Source organism: Camelina sativa, chromosome 2, assembly GCF_000633955.1.
Source record: "Camelina sativa cultivar DH55 chromosome 2, Cs, whole genome shotgun sequence".
NCBI lineage: Eukaryota > Viridiplantae > Streptophyta > Magnoliopsida > Brassicales > Brassicaceae > Camelina > Camelina sativa.
Genome location: NC_025686.1, coordinates 27,422,869 through 27,445,341, shown reverse-complemented (window position 1 = coordinate 27,445,341; position 22,473 = coordinate 27,422,869). Strand labels below are relative to the sequence as shown.

General features: G+C 38.9%; 5 protein-coding genes across 7 annotated transcripts in view; 4 read left to right on the top strand and 1 right to left on the bottom strand.

The window, feature by feature from the left end:
- LOC104742479 (proline-rich receptor-like protein kinase PERK10) overlaps positions 1–1,894 on the top strand; it is a 2,298-nt gene extending 404 nt beyond the window's left edge. Inside the window, exon 2 of the mRNA XM_010463492.2 lies at positions 1–1,894. Coding sequence (XP_010461794.1) covers positions 23–1,573 — 1,551 coding nt within the window. The 5' untranslated portion in view covers positions 1–22 and the 3' untranslated portion in view covers positions 1,574–1,894.
- Positions 2,896–8,352, bottom strand: LOC104742462 (myb-binding protein 1A-like protein). 3 transcript variants are annotated; one of them, XM_019238591.1, is made up of 9 exons: positions 7,621–8,352; positions 7,419–7,544; positions 7,130–7,327; positions 6,820–7,047; positions 6,127–6,677; positions 5,085–5,697; positions 4,697–4,984; positions 4,113–4,563; positions 2,896–4,012 (listed from the first exon to the last, which is right to left on the bottom strand). In XM_019238591.1, exons 1-9 carry the CDS (start codon positions 8,245–8,247, stop codon positions 3,162–3,164), a joined length of 3,933 nt encoding a protein of 1,310 aa, XP_019094136.1. In that variant the 5' UTR covers positions 8,248–8,352; the 3' UTR covers positions 2,896–3,161. The 3 variants fall into 3 exon arrangements, with proteins under 3 accessions (XP_019094136.1, XP_010461782.1, XP_010461774.1); XM_010463480.2 differs by having other exon boundaries at positions 5,085–5,828; positions 6,255–6,677; XM_010463472.2 differs by having other exon boundaries at positions 5,085–6,082; positions 6,512–6,677.
- Positions 9,433–13,884, top strand: LOC104742451 (oligopeptide transporter 4-like). The gene is made up of 5 exons (XM_010463464.2): positions 9,433–10,017; positions 10,393–10,490; positions 12,020–12,583; positions 12,672–12,924; positions 12,998–13,884. The coding sequence occupies exons 1-5, from the start codon at positions 9,541–9,543 to the stop codon at positions 13,793–13,795; spliced, it is 2,190 nt and encodes a 729-aa protein (XP_010461766.1). The 5' UTR covers positions 9,433–9,540; the 3' UTR covers positions 13,796–13,884.
- On the top strand, positions 16,028–17,269 carry LOC104757419 (F-box/FBD/LRR-repeat protein At4g26340-like). The gene has a single exon (XM_010480165.1). It carries the CDS (start codon positions 16,028–16,030, stop codon positions 17,267–17,269), a length of 1,242 nt encoding a protein of 413 aa, XP_010478467.1.
- On the top strand, positions 20,675–22,192 carry LOC104757410 (fructose-1,6-bisphosphatase, chloroplastic-like). The gene is made up of 4 exons (XM_019231486.1): positions 20,675–20,722; positions 21,038–21,229; positions 21,314–21,710; positions 21,792–22,192. The coding sequence occupies exons 1-4, from the start codon at positions 20,675–20,677 to the stop codon at positions 22,190–22,192; spliced, it is 1,038 nt and encodes a 345-aa protein (XP_019087031.1).

The following is a 22,473-nucleotide window of genomic DNA, read 5'->3' as shown; positions in this document are numbered from 1 at the left end:
AAAAAAAAAAAAAAAAAGAGAGATGGAGAAATTCTCGTACAACTCGTATCCAGAATCAACCGACTCGTCACCAAGATCTCGCGAGATCGAATTCGATAACCCACCGCCATGGGATGATCAGAACCCGAACCAAAACCCGAACCAGAACCAGAACCAACAGAGCTACAAGGTGAGGTTCATGTGCAGTTACGGCGGAAAGATTCAGCCGCGTCCTCACGATAACCAACTCACTTATGTTAACGGAGAAACTAAGATCCTCTCCGTTGATCGCGGGATTAGATTTCCTGTTTTAGCTTCCAAACTCTCCGCCGTTTGCGGCGGCGGAGGCGGTGGTGATGATGTTACGTTTAAGTACCAGCTTCCAGGAGAAGACTTAGACGCTTTGATCTCCGTTACTAACGATGATGATCTAGAACATATGATGCACGAGTACGATCGGTTGCTTCGTATGTCTTCTAAGCCAGCGAGGATGCGTTTGTTTCTCTTCCCTTCTTCCGGTGGATTTGGTTCTCAAGGCTCCACTCACTCGGATCGAGATCGCTTCGTCGAGGCGTTGAACACTGTTCCTAGACTCTCTGATTCGGAGAAATCAGTTACAGCTCCTCCTCCTCCTCCTAATAATGCTGATTTTTTGTTCGGATCGGATAAAGTCGTAGCTCCGCCGCCGCCAATAACACCGCCTGAGGCAAAATTACCGGTTCCGGCGGTATTAGAGCCTCCGTTATTCAACGATCCGCGTGTGATTCAACCGGAGATTCAAAGACAAATGCAGGAGTTTCAGAGGATGCATATTAGGGATCAAGAACAACAACAACAGGAAGCTGTATACAGGAGGAAGAGTAACGAAGACGGTTTAATTGAAACCACCGGAGGAGGATACTTCTCTCCGCCGTACGCTCAAAATCCGCCGCCGCAGCCGATGATTACTCAAACGAATCCGCAAGCTCCTTCTCCTCCGATGACGACTTTCTGGCAAGGAAACCACAATCCAGGAGGAGTGTTTCCGACGACAACACCGGGATTAGGATTAACAGAGCAACCAGTGTACATGATTCCAACTCCGACTCCATCTCCGGTATACCACGCGCCACCGCAAGGCATGATGAGACCAGTAAACCAAGGCGGTTATTATCCTCCGGTACAGAGAATGGTTTCAGATACATACAGGGAACAACACCAAACACCACCATACAACGTGGCTCAGCTACCAATAGGAACGAAGGCACAACAACAACAACAACCTCCTCCGCCTTTTACTTCCGTTGGTGCTCCTCCTCCACCTTTTACTTCCGTTGGTACTCCTCCTCCACCGCAATACTCAGCCGTTCCACCGCCACGACAAGTCGTAGGATTACCACCAGATACGTCAGCTTATACTCAGGTGAGTTATGCAGGAGGAATGGGGAAACAAGTTTACTACACGGAGGCAGCACCACCACCACCGGCACAGTACCATGGGATTGGCTTACCTGTGAATGGAATGGGAGAGGTGAGAAGTGGACCGGACGGGAAGCTAATTGCTATGAACATGGCAACTAAAGTTTCATCTCAGAGTTCAGATTCGGCTGTTTGATTAATGAAAGGTATCAATCATCGTTGGAAATCAGATTATTGTTAATCCGTTACAAGTTTCCCATTCATCATTATCATATATATATATTATATTATAGTGTAATTGAGATCACTTTTGGAATTTGCATGTCTGATAAATAATGTTTTTTTTTTTTTATCTATCTATATGCTTTTGTTTATATAAATCGTAAAATGTTCTTTGAATTCTGTAACTTCCATTAACTTTTTTGTTGTTGCTCTGAAACTCTGAAGTGTATTTTGTTGCTAAATCATGTCTCTTGTGCATTGGCTTGCGTTTATATGACAACCTTTTTTATGCCTTTCTTTACCTTTTTCCCTTTTGGCCTTTTGTCTATGACTTTGGATTTTATTTATTATGTTAAAAACAAATAAAGATATTTTCTACTATTTCTTTTCTTTTCTTTTGTATTAGTGGTATGTATATATTTTGGGTTATTATTACACATGAAGAGATTGATTGATGAGAAATGAATATCATTATGTTGTGGAAGTATGTATATAAACATTTCAAACTCAATAATTGGCTTCTTTATAATATACACACTCTGTGTGACAGGATTTTTTTTTAGTTAAGTGGTTTTATACTAGAAGATCTCAGCGACCATCTACGAGTTTTTCTACAAATATATATACTACTTAATGAGATTTAAATAGAAATGGGTCCAAGAAACTAAACTATCAAACTCAGGGACAGGTGTTGTGGGAAAGAAAAAGGTGCTGTGCTGAACCTTTTTTTTTTTTTAAGAATCCTTGCAAAAGAAAAGTCATAGCTTTAGGTCACGCACTTATCGCCATGTCATGAGCTTGTTTGTTGCATCCTTCCCGAATCAATAAACGACGACACCCAGTAATCAATCAGTATGTATCACCATCATCATCATTGAATCGAAACAGAAAACCCCCCAATTAAATTATATGATATTGATATCCAAAACAGGTGTCTCGTATGCACTAGTCTATGTCACTGGAAAGTCTTCACTTTATCATTTTTGTTTTTGTTTTTGTCGTCTAATAATCCACATTACTCTGTCAACGCATGAAATTCCTGAATTTTGTTTCATCCTAGATTAGAACCCTAACTGTGTACATTATACTTCATTGCAAAGAACAATCAAGCACCAATTAGATTTATAACTTACATATCCGATTTTATATCTTTCCAGCTCATATAAAACCAGAAACCCGTTAACATATGTATGTTCGAGATATATATATATATATATATATATATATGCTTCTTTACAAAACCCTTCATACAAAATTTTCATATATCCCCTCAATATGAGCACTTATAACAAAGAATGACTAACAAAAGCAAATATATCTTATCTTATGAAGAGAAACATATGAAATCCATAGTTTTAACATACTATTCTGAATCTGTAAATATAACCAACACAACAACTTGAAAAACAAAATTGATGAATTATCATATAACAAATCATCTCTTTAGGACAAAGTGACAATGTGAAATCTTTCGGTGACAGACCGATGTAGAGCTAAAAACTTGTGATTCAGATCCTTCAAGTTTTCTTCACCAGTTATGGTGATACTTGGATTAGCTTGCGTTAATGCTCCGTATTCTTGAAATTCAAAAACAGATCACCAACAGCAGTTTCACAAGCTGTCTGACCATCTGGTCCCAAAGACTTGAGGAGAGAGTTGGTGAGCTTCAACAAAGAGACCATTTGAAAGATCCTGGCACAGAATTTACGCACCTGACCTCGCCTTGCTTTGTTCTCGGGCATATTTGCAACTAGTTCTTTAATCAAATGACTCAGTTTCTTCAGATGGGTCTTCATTGTTTTTTTCGAATCTTCTAGGGCGGTTTCGTTTATAGGAACCAACGATCTCAGAGTTTCAGAGATCAACTCAAGAGCTTCCACTCTACGGAACTCAAACTTTGCATTCCCACTTTTCTCCAGCAGGAAACCAAACAGTTTGTGTCCAACCCATGGTCTCCTTCTAAACACTTCCTCAAGAAACTCTATCTTCATTTGAGACTTCCTGGTATCAAAGTACCCGGCAACGACACTGCGAAACAAATCCAAGATCTTCTCCAACTCAGTTTCTGAGAATTTTCTCGAGTCAATTATCTTCATAACCCAGTAAGTTGAGTTCTGGCCAAGGTTAGTGATCATCTTGTGTCGGTTCCACGCAGCTGACTGCTTCTTCTTCGAAGGATCAGCTACTGACTTACTCTTGAATGGTTTCACAGCCAGTTTAAGATTCTTCTCCAACAAAGAAGCAAGTGCAGAAAATTCCATAGATTCATCCTTGGGATACTCTTTAGCCTTGAAGATCTTCTTCTGGATGATACCCCATATACGTTGTAAAAGCTGCAGACTACTTTCTGCAGTGCTTGGGTTCACAAGTGCCTGAGCTAAGTTTAGGTACACTGTCATAACTTGTGGATTATCTGTTAAAAAACATCACCAAAACCACAGAGTACAGAATTTAGGAGAGACTACTATAGTGAATTTCATCATGCCAAATCATTTGTTTTATGATGCACGTACCTGGGTTTTCATGGAGATAGATTTCAAGAAGGGAGAGGACACGGAGTTTAAACAAAACAAGCTGGGATTGAGCAGTTTCGCCGCCAGCTTGATTCCTCTTCTCCTTGAATATCTGGGCAAGGTAAGTGTCCATGCGGAACATTGCATCATCATCCATTCCATCATCATCATCCGAATCATCGGAATTATCAGGACCTTCTCTGTCAACTGCCATAGGGACAACGCCGGTTACTGTTTCAGAATCATCAGTCTGCTCGTCACTCTCACCAGTCTCACCCATTTCCTCGATTTCTTCTTCTTCATCTTCAATAGCAAGACAATCTTCATCGTCATCAAGATCCTCAGAGTCTTGGTCCTCCTGATGTCTAGCCGGTTTTAGATCTTTCTTGATCACCCGCAACATTCTCAGCACTCCATCCGTGGTGACATCTTGACAAAAGTACTTGAAAAACTACAAGATACATAAAGTTGAGATTGAGCCTATCGGAAACAATAGAACCAAAGGATCCAATTGAATCTCATTTTAGCCCCCAAGGATCAGTTTGACTAAAAAAAAGAATTTGTTTACTTGGCTAGCTTATTACCTGCTCAATGGAAGATCGCATTGGAGCTGAAGAATGTGGCAAGAGAGAAAGTAATGTGTCCAAGAGGACATCCATGACTGCTGGTTCATCTTCACCGTCTGCCTCACCTTCCCCATCACTTTTCGGAAGATCAAGTGAACTGAAAGCTTTGTCACAGCATACTGAAAGTTCACTAGCAGCTTCTGAAAACTCTCCCGGATGGAGTAGTATTTGAAGCAACAGCTGAACGACCAAGTGCCTCAATGCATGAAATTTATTTGCATCAGCAGATGATCCACAATCTTTTTCCTGCCACATAATAAGATTTCACAACTTAAAACTCAGAAGCACATCAACATTATTTTGATAAGATTTCAACTTACAGTAGCAAAACGAGTAAGAAACGTACCTCCTTAGAAAGTTTACTTTCTGTCTCTTGTAATTTTTTGAATGCCTTTTCATCTGCTTCATTCAAGGAACGGAAGAGGGAAACTGAGGGAATATTCTGCAACGTGCTAAGGAATTTCATAAAGTACGAAACAGGATCATCGAGCTGCTCCAGGCCGTTTCCTTTAGATACTGGATTCTCGATCTTTTGAGAATTTGACAGCAATAGCTGAAGCTGTTCGATGCACATTTTGCAAAGAGCAACGGGAGTGGCTGTCTTTGGCCACTTAAATTTCTCCTGCAACTCAAATGATGTAACTTCAGTGCCCAGAGAAGCCAGAAATAGACCTTGTACAGCGAGAAATTTCAGGATCTGCTTTTGAACTCGCAGTTTCGCCTCGGGGGACAACTTAGCATGTTTTAAGATGCCAGGGAGAGATTCAATGACCCAGCTTTTCAGCACATCCGAGTTTCCATTTGTTCCAACTGAATCCTTCTCCTCGTTTGAACCTATCTCAGAATTATCATCCGTTGTTTGACTCTGATCTGAATTCAAAGAGCAAGGCTCTAGGGACCATTTCATATTTGAAGGCTCCTCAGGAACATGCTGTTCATCCACAAACAAATTCATCAAGTTCTGGATAAAAAGTGTACAACCATCTTCAGTTTCAAACTCTGCAGCTAGACCTTTAACAGTTTTTGTACGCGTAATAGTATCAAATTTTCCTTCACTGTGTTTCTGAAGAGCCATTGTAACAGCCACCCTCTTGGTATCGTCTTTTACCCAATCCATTAACTGCACAAGAAAATTGGTTGCAACCTTATGCAACCAAGATTCCTTTGTGGAGAGTATATCCATGAGGCACTGAACAAATTTGAGCGATAATACATGCTGGACAAAACTTGCAGGAAGCTTTGGAAGAAGACGAAGCAGGATATCAAACGCCAAATGCTTGCGATCATGAGATGAAGAAAGTAGGACTCCATCCACAAAAAGTTCGTAAAAGTTCCTGATGTTATTTGTGGCTTCTTCTTCAACGGGACTGGACTTGCGGTNCATCAAGTTCTGGATAAAAAGTGTACAACCATCTTCAGTTTCGAACTCTGCAGCTAGACCTTTAACAGTTTTTGTACGCGTAATAGTATCAAATTTTCCTTCACTGTGTTTCTGAAGAGCCATTGTAACAGCCACCCTCTTGGTATCGTCTTTTACCCAATCCATTAACTGCACAAGAAAATTGGTTGCAACCTTATGCAACCAAGATTCCTTTGTGGAGAGTATATCCATGAGGCACTGAACAAATTTGAGCGATAATACATACTGGACAAAACTTGCAGGAAGCTTTGGAAGAAGACGAAGCAGGATATCAAATGCCAAATGCTTGCGATCATGAGATGACGAAAGTAGGACGCCATCCATAAAAAGTTCGCAGAAATTCCTGATGTTATTTGTGGCTTCTTCTTCAACGGGACTGGACTTGCGGTTGCGTTTTTGCTTTTTAGAGGAACTTGAAACAGATGTGACATCTTCGCTTTGAACAACAGCTTCCGGTAAAAGCATATCGCATATCACAGACCATAAGCTATGAACACGAGGCTGGCAGAAAGTAGATTCCTGTAAAGTTCACAAAAATATCCCTTAATAGTGGAAAAAAGATGCTTTGATATTAGGATGTTACAAACTCATGAAAATCTCATGACAGGATCTTAATATGTTCAACCATTCTACATAGCAAAAAGATTGGCATGTGTTGTACCTTCAAGCAATTACCAATGGCAGAGAGATGATCAGCAGAAAAAAACTTCGCAGAACTGAAAGGAACTGGCAGTAGCTTGCTAAATATAGGATGATCAACTGAAATCTTTTCACGGAGTTTAAGCGCTAAGAGCAAAGCATCCGGGTTTCCCACCTCGGTGGCTTGTTCAAACCATTTATGAAGCTCTGGAGCTTCCATAACATGAGTCACGACAGGTTCAATAGGCAACTGCACAAACAAAAAACTTCACAAAGTGGAATAAAATTGCAATAAACTTTGCATGCACAGAAGAATGAACCTATTTATATACCTTATCAACAAGGTCTAGAAGAACATGAACAGCTGGTTCCTGCAAGTAACGCTTTTTTGCAGCAAGACCAATAAGAGCGTTGGTAAATTCTTTAAGAATCTGAGAATCGTTATCAGATTGCCAATCTTCAATCAGTCTTCCAGAACGTGCAAGTGCACCATAAGCAAACAATCGACCTAATAAGCATTCCTTTATATCCTGTCTCAATTGCAATTCAAAAGCATGTCAGTCTCCCTCTCTCTCTAACAAAAATCACATAAAACGAAGCACATAAAAAACTCATACTTACTTGTCCCTTCATGGATGAAGATATAGACAAAGACTCAACAATGAGGTTCAGCAAAGATTCCAAATTAATGCTAGAAATAACGCTAAGAGGTAATGTCAACCCCAAGGCAAATCCTTGTCTTGCGCACTGTTAACGAAAAACACATTAGCAAAAGCAAAAAGAGTCAATCAGTAATTGCTAGTGTAAGCAGAGGAAGAGATACCTCTCTTGAAGAAGAGACACCACGGATAAGCCTGCGTAGAGCATATCTAAGATGAGGAGCACAGTTATCCAAACCATCGTTTTTCTCAGCTTCAAGCATCAATTCACCATCAGCAGATTCTTTATCAGGTAACATCTCGTATTGTTTCTGAATCTCTTGCAACTTCAATACCAACGACTCAGCAGCCGCTTCTCTAACAGAAGCATCAGAAGAAGCCAAATCTGTAAAATAGTTAAGCGGCAACGAGGAAGAAGAAGAAGAAGCGGCGGCGGCGGCGGGAAGAGACTCGTCATCTGCTTCCGCTTCATCAGAGTTCGAATTAACAGCCACGGGTTTAGGATTAGGCCGCGGAGCTAGTAGTACACCATCGTTTTTCTCAAGAGCAGCTGCTAGTTTCCTCTCTTTATCAGAAGCTCTTCTCTTTTTCTTCTTCTCCATATCCTTACCGGAGCTCGCAACACCGGGAGCAGTATCAGCTTCCGCCGCCGCCGTCGCCGCCGTGTCGGAATCAGTATTCATCTTATCAGTCTTCTTGGGTTTTTTCGTCTTGACAATGGAAGAATCGGTGAGACTGTTGTTCTCCAACACCTCCGTGGAGTCGTCGCTGCTTCGCTTCTTACTACCCATTGGAAAAAAAAAAAAAAGGTTCGATTTTTAAGGTTTGGGGGAATTGGGGGAAGAAGAGGAAACCCTAGTCGTCAAGTGAAGCCTTTCGTTTTTAACGAACGACCGTCAACCAAAAGGGTTTTAGGGTTTAGAAATTAAATAAATTAATTAATTATATAACCAGTTAACCACGAAAAACCGGTTTCATTTGTTCTATTAATTTGTAATATATATATATATATTTTTTTTTGTAAGAGAAGAAATTTAATTTAATTTTTTGTAAGAGAAGAAATTAAATAAAAAATATAATAGAAGAAATATTATTGAAGCCCAACTTCATTTGGAAAATTAAAGTCCTCGATGACAAAATTCACTAAAACTGGTATGAGCCCTAAGCCTTAAGCCCAATCCATGACAGGAGTTTATTTAAAGCCCATATTTAGCTATTTAGTATTATTTACTTACCGGGGTAATCATCATAGTCACTCGCTTGAAACAAAACCACTAGCATTGTTTGAATTGATTATAAAGATTTTGACTGCAGCATGGGTCACATAAACAATGAGTACTTTTGGTTGGATGATGAACCAAGTACTAATGCAGTAACCGAGGCCGAGATGGTGATATATACAAATTTTAAGTTTCAAATAATTGACAGAAAACTAAAACTAACATATTATTTCGATGAACGTTTGAATGATAATATTCATTCATGGATCATTCGATATATCAGATTGAAGAAAGAAAAGTTTGTTTAACTTTAACCTATGGAGTACTTAGCGAGATGGTGATATATACAAAATCAAATCCAATGTGAATCCTTGGAAACTTTTCATAGTTTTTTTGCCGTATTCTAAGATTCAATATCATCTATCCACATCAGAAAGGTTCCTTCAACTGTTATTATATCTTTTTAAAAAAATAATAATATTACAAAAATCATTTAATTTTACGTCATAGTATGAAAGCAGAATTTTGTTGTTTTCTCTTCTTCTTTTTTGCCACTAGTTTAGTACTACCCTACTAATCACAAAAATAATAACAAAAAAAGTCTAATTGGTCCAAACATCATATCATCTAACGATGTACATATAATTCATATAGTTGACTCATTAAAGATCCAAACAATAATAATTCAATTAAAATAATCTAAAACAATTTATCTTCATTCTCCAAAAAAAACAATTTGTATATATTATAAAAAGAGAGAGATATGGTTCTCTCTTGTCAGTCTCACACATAAAGATTCCTCGTCTTACTACTACCTCTCTCTTTCTCTCTTAACTCAAAGAAACACAGTGCCTCTTCGCCGGAATGGCCATCGCCGACGAATTCTCCGATGAAGACACATCGCCAATTGAAGAAGTCCGTCTAACGGTAACAAACACAGACGACCCAACACTACCTGTATGGACGTTCAGGATGTGGTTCTTAGGTCTAATCTCATGTTCTCTCCTCTCGTTCCTCAACCAATTCTTCTCGTACCGAACCGAACCGTTAGTAATCACTCAAATCACGGTTCAGGTCGCTACGCTCCCAATCGGTCACTTCTTGGCCAAAGTGCTTCCCAAAACCCGGTTTGGTTTACCAGGCTGTGGATCCACCCGGTTCTCGTTAAACCCGGGTCCGTTTAACATGAAAGAGCACGTTTTGATATCGATATTTGCGAATGCGGGTAGTGCGTTCGGATCCGGGTCGGCTTATGCGGTTGGTATCATCACAATTATTAAAGCTTTCTATCGCAGGAATATCTCTTTTGTTGCCGGTTGGCTCCTCATCATCACTACCCAGGTTTCACACTTTAATCATTTTCTCAACTTGTTTAATTATATAGTATTCTATAGTTAATATTACTTTACCGAACGTCACCAAATAATTTACAAGATAACAATAAAACGAGCTGATAGATTATGACATTTCAAGAAATTTACATGTCTTACTATTGATACTGAAATAAGTAACTTTTTAACTTCTTCAGCATGATTTCGTTAGGAAACAAAAAAAAAATTGCATGAAATATAGGTAGAGACTTTTTTGGTTTAAAAGGGAAATTTGTCGGTTTAGGGTTATATCATCAACGATGCCCCATTCTTGATTTGTTTATTTCATTATTAAAATGTTATGGATGTGTAATTGATGTGAAGTGTTGTTACACAAATATGGTAGGTGTTGGGATATGGATGGGCTGGTTTGCTTAGGAAATATGTGGTCGAACCAGCTCACATGTGGTGGCCTAGCACTCTGGTTCAAGTATCATTGTTTCGGTAAGTTTTCTACGTACTCTTTAATTTTCATTAGGTATATATATAGTTTACTAATTATTCCATTTAAACTGATAAAGCTACATAATATGCGGGAGAAAGCAACTCAAATACGATTACTTTTATTAGTTTTAGTCTTAACCCCAAAGTAAAAACATTTTTGTTCTTTGCATCACGGGGTAAAGCTGCATGCGTGTCGAATAGTATAAATAACAAGCCTATCCATATCTCATTTCCCCAAAAACATTCTAAAGATTTCTTCGACAAAATTTATAGCAAGATTTAGTTTTCCGAGTTCGGAGCATTCGAGTTTTGACTCCATTTGCAGGAGCGCTTTCATTGACTTTCCTATATTATTTTCCAATTTTCAAACTATTTTCTTTTGTAAATTTAAACTCTCTCGGAAAAATCATAAGTATATATGATGGTGTTCAGAACTTAAAAGAGTGATTTTTTCCATAATAGATCAATATAGAAAATAAATTGCTCTCTATAATACATTAATACTCCTAGTGAACACTAGCCAAAATTATGGTCCATGCTTGTGGGCTATCCTTTGATCGATCATGACCACTTCGTAGTTCTTATCCATTTCTACAAGATTGACCGAAGGCATAACATACACACTTAATGAAGTATTCAATATTTTCGTAGAAGATGGATATTGATATCTATCATAACTTTTCCTAATTAAGTGTTCAATATGAATCCACGTGATCACTACGTGAGTCAAGCTTTAGACATGGCGGGATTTTTGCGGCTATGTGAATATGAAACGTTGAAACTTTACTCCTTCACTCAGTGGTCCACAAGATTAATAAACACTTTCACATTTCATAACCATGACGAAGGAAAAGATGTATATATACGTTAACGGTCAATAAAAATAAATCATTTGAAGATGAAACACGCTATCGTTTTATAATTAAGTTTTTTAATTCTTTTTTTTTTCTTGTCGACAAACTGAGTTTTTGAATTTACAATAACAATAAATGGAGTTAGTTGTTTAATCTGTGGTTGTAGTGGAGGTTGCACATGGTGGGTCTATGCGGTATGTATAATCTATGGAAAGACTTTGAAAATTTTAGATGTTGACATCTAATGATACTAGTGATGACTAATTAATTATATGTATACTGTAAATAGTAAAGTAGTTTCCACAAAACTAGGGAACAGTTTCTAATTCTAATCATAACTTAAGAAGAAGTAGAGTGACATTAAGAAACGTAGTCAAAGTCCTACTAACGCGTCGTAGACTTTCAAAACCCAAAACTTCCAACTTATCACACAATATGTCAATATCACCACACAGTGAATTGAATAATATTTCGTCACTAAATCAAAATATCCACGCCTGTAGCAGTATAGAGTAAGAAATCCAATTCTTTTTGGTTAATAAATTTGCTATAAGCATTTGATAATAATCCATATTTGCTTATAGATATTACAAGTGAGTTTACTCTCCATAACAGCTATATTATATTTCACATAGCGGATTGTTTTAAAATAAAAATTAAAAATTGCATGGATAGGGCATTGCATGAGAAGGACGACCAAAAGATGACGAGAGCAAAATTCTTTGTCATAGCATTAGTCTGCAGTTTTGGATGGTACATAGTCCCTGGCTATCTTTTCACAACACTCACAAGCATCTCATGGGTTTGTTGGGCATTTCCAAGATCAGTCACCGCTCAACAGATCGGTTCGGGAATGAGAGGTCTCGGTCTTGGAGCCTTCACACTCGACTGGACTGCGGTTGCCTCTTTCTTGTTCAGTCCACTTATCAGCCCATTCTTCGCCATCGCTAATGCTTTCTTCGGTTATGTTCTCTTGATCTACATCGTGTTGCCTATAGCCTATTGGGGATTTGATTCTTACAATGCTACGAGGTTTCCTATATTTTCGTCCCATCTTTTCACATCAGTTGGCAAAACATACGATATTCCTGCGATCGTGAATGATAAATTTGAGCTCGATTTGGCTAAGTATGAGCAACAAGGAAGGATCAACTTGAGCATGTTCTTTGCTCTTACCTATGGGCTTGGTTTCGCCACCATTGCTTCTACACTCACTCACGTAGCTCTCTTCTATGGCAGGTAAAGTAAGCAACATAGCAGTCTTTCGTAACTGCCTAAGTGATATATATGTAATCAAATCATTTATTTGTTTTCCATGCATCTACAGGGAGATTATAGAGAGGTTTCGAGTTTCATATAAAGGCAAAGAAGATATACACACTAGGTTAATGAAGAGATATAAAGACATCCCTTCATGGTGGTTTTACTCGATGTTGGCTGTTACACTACTTATCTCTCTTGCGTTATGTGTTTTCTTGAACGATGAGGTTCAAATGCCTTGGTGGGGACTTGTGTTTGCAAGCGCGATGGCTTTCATCTTTACACTTCCCATAAGCATCATAACCGCAACAACTAACCAAGTAAGCAATATCAATCCATGTGTAGCTTATATTGCAAGGAACGGCCCTATTCATTTGTTTATCTGTTTTGTAGACACCGGGGTTGAATATAATAACAGAGTACGCAATGGGACTCATTTACCCGGGACGACCTATCGCAAACGTATGCTTCAAAGTCTATGGATACATGAGTATGGCACAAGCTGTCTCTTTCCTAAATGACTTTAAACTTGGTCATTACATGAAGATCCCACCAAGATCCATGTTCTTGGTTCAATTCATCGGTACAATTCTTGCCGGAACAATCAACATAACGGTCGCATGGTGGCAATTAAACTCTATCAAAAACATATGTCAAGAGGAACTTCTACCTCCCAACAGTCCATGGACATGTCCTGGTGACCGTGTTTTCTTCGATGCATCGGTCATTTGGGGATTGGTCGGACCAAAACGGATCTTCGGTTCTCAAGGAAACTATGCGGCCATGAACTGGTTTTTCCTCGGAGGCGCGTTAGGACCAGTCTTAGTGTGGTCATTGCACAAAGCGTTCCCAAAACGTTCGTGGATTCCACTTGTGAATCTCCCTGTTCTTCTAGGAGCAACGGCAATGATGCCACCTGCGACCGCAGTGAACTACAATTCGTGGATATTGGTCGGGACGATATTCAACTTGTTTGTGTTCCGGTACCGGAAAAGTTGGTGGCAGAGGTATAACTACGTTCTGTCAGCGGCTATGGACGCCGGTGTAGCTTTCATGGCGGTTTTGTTGTACTTCTCGGTGGGGATGGAGGAGAAGAGTTTGGATTGGTGGGGAACAAGAGGTGAACACTGTGATCTAGCTAAGTGTCCAACCGCTAGAGGAGTAATTGTTGATGGTTGTCCGGTTAAATAATTTTAGGCTGGCATGGGTGTGTGGCAAGAATGTATGATACAGCGTAACATTAATAAACAAAGTAACTAAAAACTTCAAAACAAACGATATATATAGTCCAACTATAACCGTAGCAAAGAAATTAATTATTCTTACAAGATTTGGTTTCAATATACAAAAGCAACTTCTCCTTTCTACATGGTTCAATTCAAAACAGAGGAAATTAATGACATAAGATACATACATGAGATCGAAGTGTAGAAAGAGATGCATCCATATATAATATTTAGATCAGTGTATATCGTTCAGGATTGATTTTCTAACTTCCTCAAGGCTTTGCAGTTTTCATATATAATCAATCATCTTACAGATGATTATAAACGGGATTATATTCAACGAAAACAATATGTAGTAAACCTATCTACATAATAACCAATAAAAACACATATATAAGATGATGAAGTAGTGAGATATACAATAATCAATACCGATAATAGATTTTCGAGTTCACTTCCTCCAGAAAACATCGAGTCTTGCTTCCTATGTGAAAATATGGCTAATTGTGACCCAATGGTTGATAAAAAAAAAATTAGAAAACCGATTTCAATTCACACAGGTCTTATAACTTATCTACACAATGTTTTTCTAAACAGCAGATGATTTCATATATGTTGTTGGCCTAAACCATTCGGTGTGGAATTCTACCTACCATATACCACATATCAAGATCAGGCTGGTAAAGCTATAAATGTGGACTTCGTAAGGGACCATTGGTTGGATTTTGAAAGCTTGCATAACCAAAATTTTTAAAAATAGAGTTTGATTGGTTCTTTGGTATATGCAGAAAAGCAAACCTATAGAAATACATTTTACTAATGCATATATCACATGGACTTGTCTTGTTTTTTATTTGGTGTGTTGTCTTTCTAATAACATCCAATGAGAGTTTGATGGATGAGACAAATAAGAGTTTTTGGAAGAACAGTACCTTTAGTTTTACGGGTATCAGCCATGTATGTGTCCGTAGTCACTCCCTCTTTGTTCTCTTAGTAAATGAATTGAAAATTAATCTTAACATAACATAATCACTAATATGGTATAACATTATCACTAACATAACATAATCTTAACGTAACATAGTCACTAACATAACATAACATTAATTAAGATTAATCTTAACATAATCTGAACAAACCATTCAATCACTAATATGGTATCTTAAATAAGTGTTACGGAATCTTAGCTATCCGATTACTATATCGACTGACTAATCTAGATCCTAAATACATGTGATCTTAATAATTCAGTGACTAATCTTTAATTATCAGTCAGATGGTTACCGGAGAGCCAGTGGAAGTCGCCTGAGACAATATCTGAAAATAACCAAAACCAGATCTCAATCGATAAGTAATCAATCAATATACAGTAACGAATCAAATCACACTAAGCACCAAAAGTTTTATATTACCGGAGATGGAGTTGCAAAAGGAGATGTAGCGGGAGGAGTGATGTATCCGGGGGAGTTGACCGGCGGGGGAGCAAGTGACGGAGGCGTCGAGTTTGTGGCGATTATTATATTGAATTCATATACTTTGTATCATTTTTGCACAACATTTGATCTGTTTAAATATCATTTGTTACAAAACACATTTACATAATAAATGGGGTTAATTTTTTCTAGTGATGGTTATGATATGAGAAATTAAAATAAATTTTATAATAATAAAAAATTACTAGCTTACTAGATTACAACAAAAAACATTTTTTTCCTTCAAGCAATAGACTTGACGTTAAAAGAAATTACTAGATTACAATTTAATTGTTTATTCCATTATAAAATTAATTTTAATTTAATTTAATTTAATTTATTGGAGTATAATTAAAAAAAATTATCTTAAAAAGATAATTTATCTAATATATATTTTAATTAGTTTTTATAATAATAAAAAATAACAAAAGCATTTATAAAAACTAAACAAGTAATAAAATTTCACAAATTTTGTTTTCTAGATTTAGTTAGTTTTCCTTATTTCCTTAAATATATATGTCTGGAAACATATCTTTTTATAATTAATTTTCCAATTTTGTTTAATACGTGTCCAAATCTGCATCTATCATATACCTTGAGTGACAAGGAAATTCGTATCTCCAAACAATTCCTGTAAGGTTTTCTTCTTACTTGTCTCGACATCGGCTTTATACGTTCTGGCAAGGCTTTATCTTTCCTTCTTATTTGGGTTTGCAGTTCCGGATATGGACATGATCAGTTTCCTTCCAGATGATTTGCTATTGCGAATACTGTGGCTTCTTCCAACAAAAGACGTCATGGCCACAATGCTTGTCTCGAAAAGGTGGCAGTCTCTTTGGTGTTTAGTGTCAAGGATTGTGCTCGATGATCTCAAGTATCATAATGATGATGCCGACTATAAGAACTTCACAGAGTTTGCTTACAGGGCTTTGATGAAAAACAAGTCGCCGATTCTAAATTGTTTAAATCTCTGCCTTGGTCCTAAGTGTCACCCTGTGGATGTTGGAATATGGATCGATACTGCGATTGCTCGCCGCATGCGTCGGCTCATAGTTAAAATCCGGCCAGGGCCACCAATCAATTTGCCGAGTAGCCTATACACATGTGAAACACTAGAGGACTTAAGGATCGCAAATTGCCTTTTTTCGGATGTTTTTTGCAGCCTTCCGTTTCTCAAGAGTTTGTCTCTTATGATGATGGGTTACACATGTCTTCATAAGCTTTTACACGGCTGTCCTAATCTTCAGTTTCTTCGAATGTCGTCTGTGATAGACGAAGAACACGAGGGTGAAGACATCACTATCGCTTTGCCTTGTTTACGACATTTAGATTTATGGGACTCGAGAGACAAGAGCAAGGGCGGTGTGTATATGATAGAATGCCCTCGTCTTGAGTACCTTAAGATTGTCGATGATGTTGTCTACGACTCTCGTCGAATTGAGAATATGCCCAATTTGAACGAGGCGCATGTTGACATCACTCAAGGAGTTACTCACAGGTTTCTGAGAGCTCTTGCTTCAACCCGCCGCCTTTATTTATGTGCATCACTACACTCAGAGGTCCCTAGTATGGTCATCTGCTTCTATAGGCTTGTTCATCTCGAGCTAAGTACATGTGCGCAAGGTTGGTGGGAGCTTCTCACTCAAATGCTCCAAAATTCTCCCAAACTAGCATCTCTCAAACTCACTGATGAACATGAGCTTCATTTTCCTAGTGAAGAAACTCCAGATTGTTGGAAGCAGCCGAGTTCTATTCCCGACAGTCTTGAAACTTTCGCATGGATCGGTTACAAAGGCAGACGAGGAGATTTAGAGGTGGCGAACTTCATCATAAGGAATAATGCTACACGTTTGAAGACTGCAACTTTCTTGCCACAATCCAATGATGTTGAAGCCAAATATAAGATGCTCAAGGACTTGGTATCTCTGACTACGCCTTCAATTCCGTGTCAGCTTCTTTTCGACTGAAAAATTACACAAGAAACAGCAGAACAAGTGCAAGACAATACTGACTCTCTTTATCTCTCTCTTATTTTTGGTTGTAAAGGTTTAAGAATATTCTAATTGTAAATCGCAAGCTCACAAAAAGATTTGTATAAAAGGAAACATATTCAAACACACCTGCTTAGACTATACTGATTTGTTAACAAACCTTGCATTATTTGACTAGAATGGGAAATAACCCCAAGTCTTACAAACGATTACCCTCAATAAGACTTCAAACATAGCTTCTTATATATGACTGACATTGACATATTTGTTCATGTAACTATGTAAGCTTTGATATCCCGTATCAAGAGCATATCAATCTTACAAAACCACAAAGAACCGAGTCAAACTAGCTCAAAGGTTCATATGCAAAGCCCAGCTAATATTACTACAAGTGCCAAATTTAGCAGCATTAGTATTAATCGCGCAGATAAACTAATCCGTAGTCGTCAATACCCCTGAAAAAGATGATGTTTGGATTTGTTTTTATATCCTCACATGAGCTAGCCTGGACACAAAAAGCTTCAGCCTTGGGGTTGGGGAGGAGCAAGATGCAGCGATCTCCAATGTCAGTAGTGTAGACCGCGTTTCCTTTCTCGTCTATTTTGAATACCATGAAACGTTGCGTTTCCACCCTCCCCTTCCTACGGCAATTGCTCTTGGTGTACCACTTAACCAGAAAAGTTTCACCGGTGGGTCCAAATTCAACTAAGTGTTCGCTCGTGCAATACGAATTCAAGAGCTCCCACTCTGATTGCACCATTTCAGGAATGTTCAGAAACCGCAACTGGTTCAGCTTGTGGTTGTGAGTGTCTTCTCCAAGATTCCATGATCCAATGTAGGCGCCTCCGGAAGCAGGCATGGAGAACATCTCATCTCTCGTGGAGTACATGACACGAGAATTGAAAAAAGACGGGTCTGTGATTCTAATGTTGGTCCACTCGGAGTTTTTACGAGCCGGTCTACATAGGCTGAGCTGAGGTCCCAAGAACTTGACAGCCACAACACAGTCCTCATCCTCAGGACAAGTGGAAGACATGGCCATGTTGGTTACAACTTGGGTTTGGCAATGAGGCAAAGTTACAAGAGGAGGCAGTGAAATGCGTTTTCTATTTGTATCCGGCTCATTTGGGTTTTGATCATCTTGGAGACACACTACACCTTCCTTCAACGTAGCAACCCATCCACTGGATGATCCTATCGGTCCCGGTTCCGTCACCAACTCACCGTGAGGATATTTAAAAATCTCGAGATGTCCGACATCCCCATTCCTCAAAGTAGATCTGGTGGAACTGGGAAGGGTTTTCATAAAGGAAGTTGAGAAGGAGCGAGCGGTGAGGTTTCTCTGCATAGTAAGTAATCACAAACATGAGAAGGATCGGAGTACTACTATGAGAGAACATTGGAGAGAGAAGAGAATAATTAAGTAAGAGCTTACGAGTGCAAGGGTTCGGAGGGAGGAAAGCTTCGAGAGGCGGCTGAGAAGCAGAGACATGGCTCTTGGTAGAACTAGGACGAAACCGTAGCTAGCTAGCTAGTAGTTATTGTAATCAATTAATGGACAAGATTATAATATAATCTTGTCCATTAATTGATACAAAGATATTGTCTTGCCCACCAAGTCTCCCAGCTTATAACGAGATCGGGCTCTCTACTCACTGTTGGATATGGGCTTTGCCCCCAACATTTAGGAAGGCCCAAGCAGAAGATTTCATGAAGATTTGGGCCTAAAGTCTTGGATTTAGCCCAACAGGCTGCAGGGGCAAAATCGTCATTTTACCAGGAGACAGAAGAAACCCTAGGTCAAGGTCTCACTATAAATACCTGACGTCATTGTCAGGAAAAGGGATCCGAAATTCTGGGCAATTAGGGAGAGAAAAGGCTTTTATTTTCGTATTAGCGTTTTATCTCTGTAACTGTCATTTTCCTGAGAACCCTTCTGTAAGATTCTTACGTTAAATAAAGGGCTAGTTCCGATTTATTCCCACAAATACTCGTATTATTTATACCGTTGATTTCATACATCAACAATTTGGCGCCCACCGTGGGACCATTGTTGGATATGGGTTTTGCCCCCAACACTTAGGAAGGCCCAAGTAGAAGATTTCATGAAGATTTGGGCCTAAAGTCTTGGATTTAGCCCAACAGGCCGCAGGGGCAAAATCGTCATTTTACCAGGAGACAGAAGAAACCCTAGGTCAAGGTCCCACTATAAATACCTGACGTCATTGTCAGGAAAAGGGATCCGAAATTCTGGGCAATTAGGGAGAGAAAAGGCTTTTATTTTCGTATTAGCGTTTTATCTCTGTAATTGTCATTTTCCTGAGAACCCTTCTGTAAGATTCTTACGTTAAATAAAGGGCTAGTTCCGATTTATTCCCACAAATACTCGTATTATTTATACCGTTGATTTCATACATCAACAATTTGGCGCCCACCGTGGGACCATTGTTGGATATGGGTTTTGCCCCCAACACTTAGGAAGGCCCAAGTAGAAGATTTCATGAAGATTTGGGCCTAAAGTCTTGGATTTAGCCCAACAGGCCGCAGGGGCAAAATCGTCATTTTACCAGGAGACAGAAGAAACCCTAGGTCAAGGTCCCACTATAAATACCTGACGTCATTGTCAGGAAAAGGGATCCGAAATTCTGGGCAATTAGGGAGAGAAAAGGCTTTTATTTTCGTATTAGCGTTTTATCTCTGTAATTGTCATTTTCCTGAGAACCCTTCTGTAAGATTCTTACGTTAAATAAAGGGCTAGTTCCGATTTATTCCCACAAATACTCGTATTATTTATACCGTTGATTTCATACATCAACAATTTGGCGCCCACCGTGGGACCATTGTTGGATATGGGTTTTGCCCCCAACACTTAGGAAGGCCCAAGTAGAAGATTTCATGAAGATTTGGGCCTAAAGTCTTGGATTTAGCCCAACAGGCCGCAGGGGCAAAATCGTCATTTTACCAGGAGACAGAAGAAACCCTAGGTCAAGGTCCCACTATAAATACCTGACGTCATTGTCAGGAAAAGGGATCCGAAATTCTGGGCAATTAGGGAGAGAAAAGGCTTTTATTTTCGTATTAGCGTTTTATCTCTGTAATTGTCATTTTCCTGAGAACCCTTCTGTAAGATTCTTACGTTAAATAAAGGGCCAGTTTTACGTTAAATAAAGAGCCAGTTCCGATTTATTCCCACAAATACTCGTATTATTTATACCGTTGATTTCATACATCAACACTCACTTTTCTTTTAGTATCGATCGTTTCTTGTTAATTTTGTTAATCGATCAATAGTATCATCAAGTTAACAACATTATTTGAAACTAAAGCAAAAAAAAAAAAGAAGCAAATGGGGATTTAGAATGACTGCAAGATATGAAGTCTATGCCGATCTATTTGGCTAAGTACATAAAGCCAGACTTCAAACCTCAAGTCGTCTCTGACCCATTGCTCCACAAGAATTCTTTATAAGAAGAATATTTCAAGTAAACTGTATGAATCTTCAAAAGAAGAAACTTTTCTATGTTTATAATCATTTGTGTAGCTGTAACAGAACAATCTGTTTGTATCTGAACATATGAATTGATATGCCAAAATCTCCTTTGCTCTGTCTGAGCTAACTTAGCACTGTTTCGATAATTCAAGTTAATTTTGGTATTCTTAAGTCTTGGAAACTCTCTCAGTGAGACTTATCAATGGATTTTGAGGGTTCCTCTGTACAATACAAAGACAGAGCTCTGATTGAAGATTGAATTTTTTGAAGGGGCAAATGTAGGAGATGATGATCTTGTGGTGTTGCTTTACCACTTAGAACATGCCTGCAAAAGAATCGCTTCTCTTGTCGCCTCTCCTTTCAACTTTTCACTCGGAAAGCTCTCTGTTAAATCCTCCTCTAGTGGGTCAGACCGAGATGCGCCTAAGCCGCTCGATATTGTCTCGGTCTGTATATCTCTTTACCCTTTCTTCCTTTGTCATGACTTCGTATATAAAGATCTTACAATTGTTGTTCTTCTGTTTTTGCAGAACGATATAGTCTTGTCCTCTCTTAGAAACTCTGGGAAAGTAGCAGTAATGGCTTCCGAAGAAGACGATAGTCCAACTTGGATCAAAGATGATGGTCCTTACGTTGTGGTTGTAGATCCTCTAGATGGATCACGTAACATTGATGCTTCTATACCCACTGGAACTATATTCGGAGTTTACAATCGCCTCCTTGAGCTTGATCATTTACCTGTTGAAGAGAAAGCTGAGCTCAATTCTTTGCAGAGAGGAAACAGGCTTGTTGCTTCCGGTTACGTACTCTACTCTTCAGCCACTATATTCTGCGTTACACTTGGCTCGGGAACACACGCCTTCACGCTAGATCACTCAACAGGGGAATTTGTCCTAACCCATCAAAACATCAAGATCCCTACTCGAGGTAAACAGCTTCTAACGGCACATGACTTCTACAAAATATGTATTGATCATTGACCATTTCTCCTTGTATCATCAACAACAGGACAAATCTACTCAGTGAACGATGCGAGGTACTTCGATTGGCCAGAAGGTTTAAGGAAGTACATTGACACAGTGAGACAAGGCAAAGGTCAAAACCCAAAAAAATACTCGGCACGTTACATCTGTTCTCTAGTGGCTGATCTTCACAGGACTCTCTTATACGGTGGAGTTGCTATGAATCCAAGAGACCATCTTCGTTTAGTCTATGAAGGAAACCCTTTGGCTTTTCTGGTAGAACAAGCTGGTGGCAAATCCTCTGATGGAAAAAGAGGGATACTTTCAATACAGCCAGTGAAGCTTCACCAGAGGTTGCCTCTGTTTCTTGGGAGCGTAGAGGATGTTGCTGAGCTTGAAAGCTATGGAAATGTGCAGCAGACTGTGAATCCTGGCTATGAAGTTTAAACGGTTCCTCTGTCACAGTCTCTATTAGATATATCTTGTTTATTATACATTTGGTATTAGGAAGGTTAGATCCTACCATATATCGAGGGTAGGAGATTTCAACGAGAGCACGTATTACATGGAAGGAGACACAGACCACCCTGTGTCTGAGACGGTGTTTGTGAAAACTGCATTCATTATATGTTTTGGAAGACATCATCCTCTAAATTGGTTAGATTTTGGTCTAAATGGTGCCGAGATTGTCTTCAACCCTTCAGCATAAACCCGGAGTCATAAGAAAA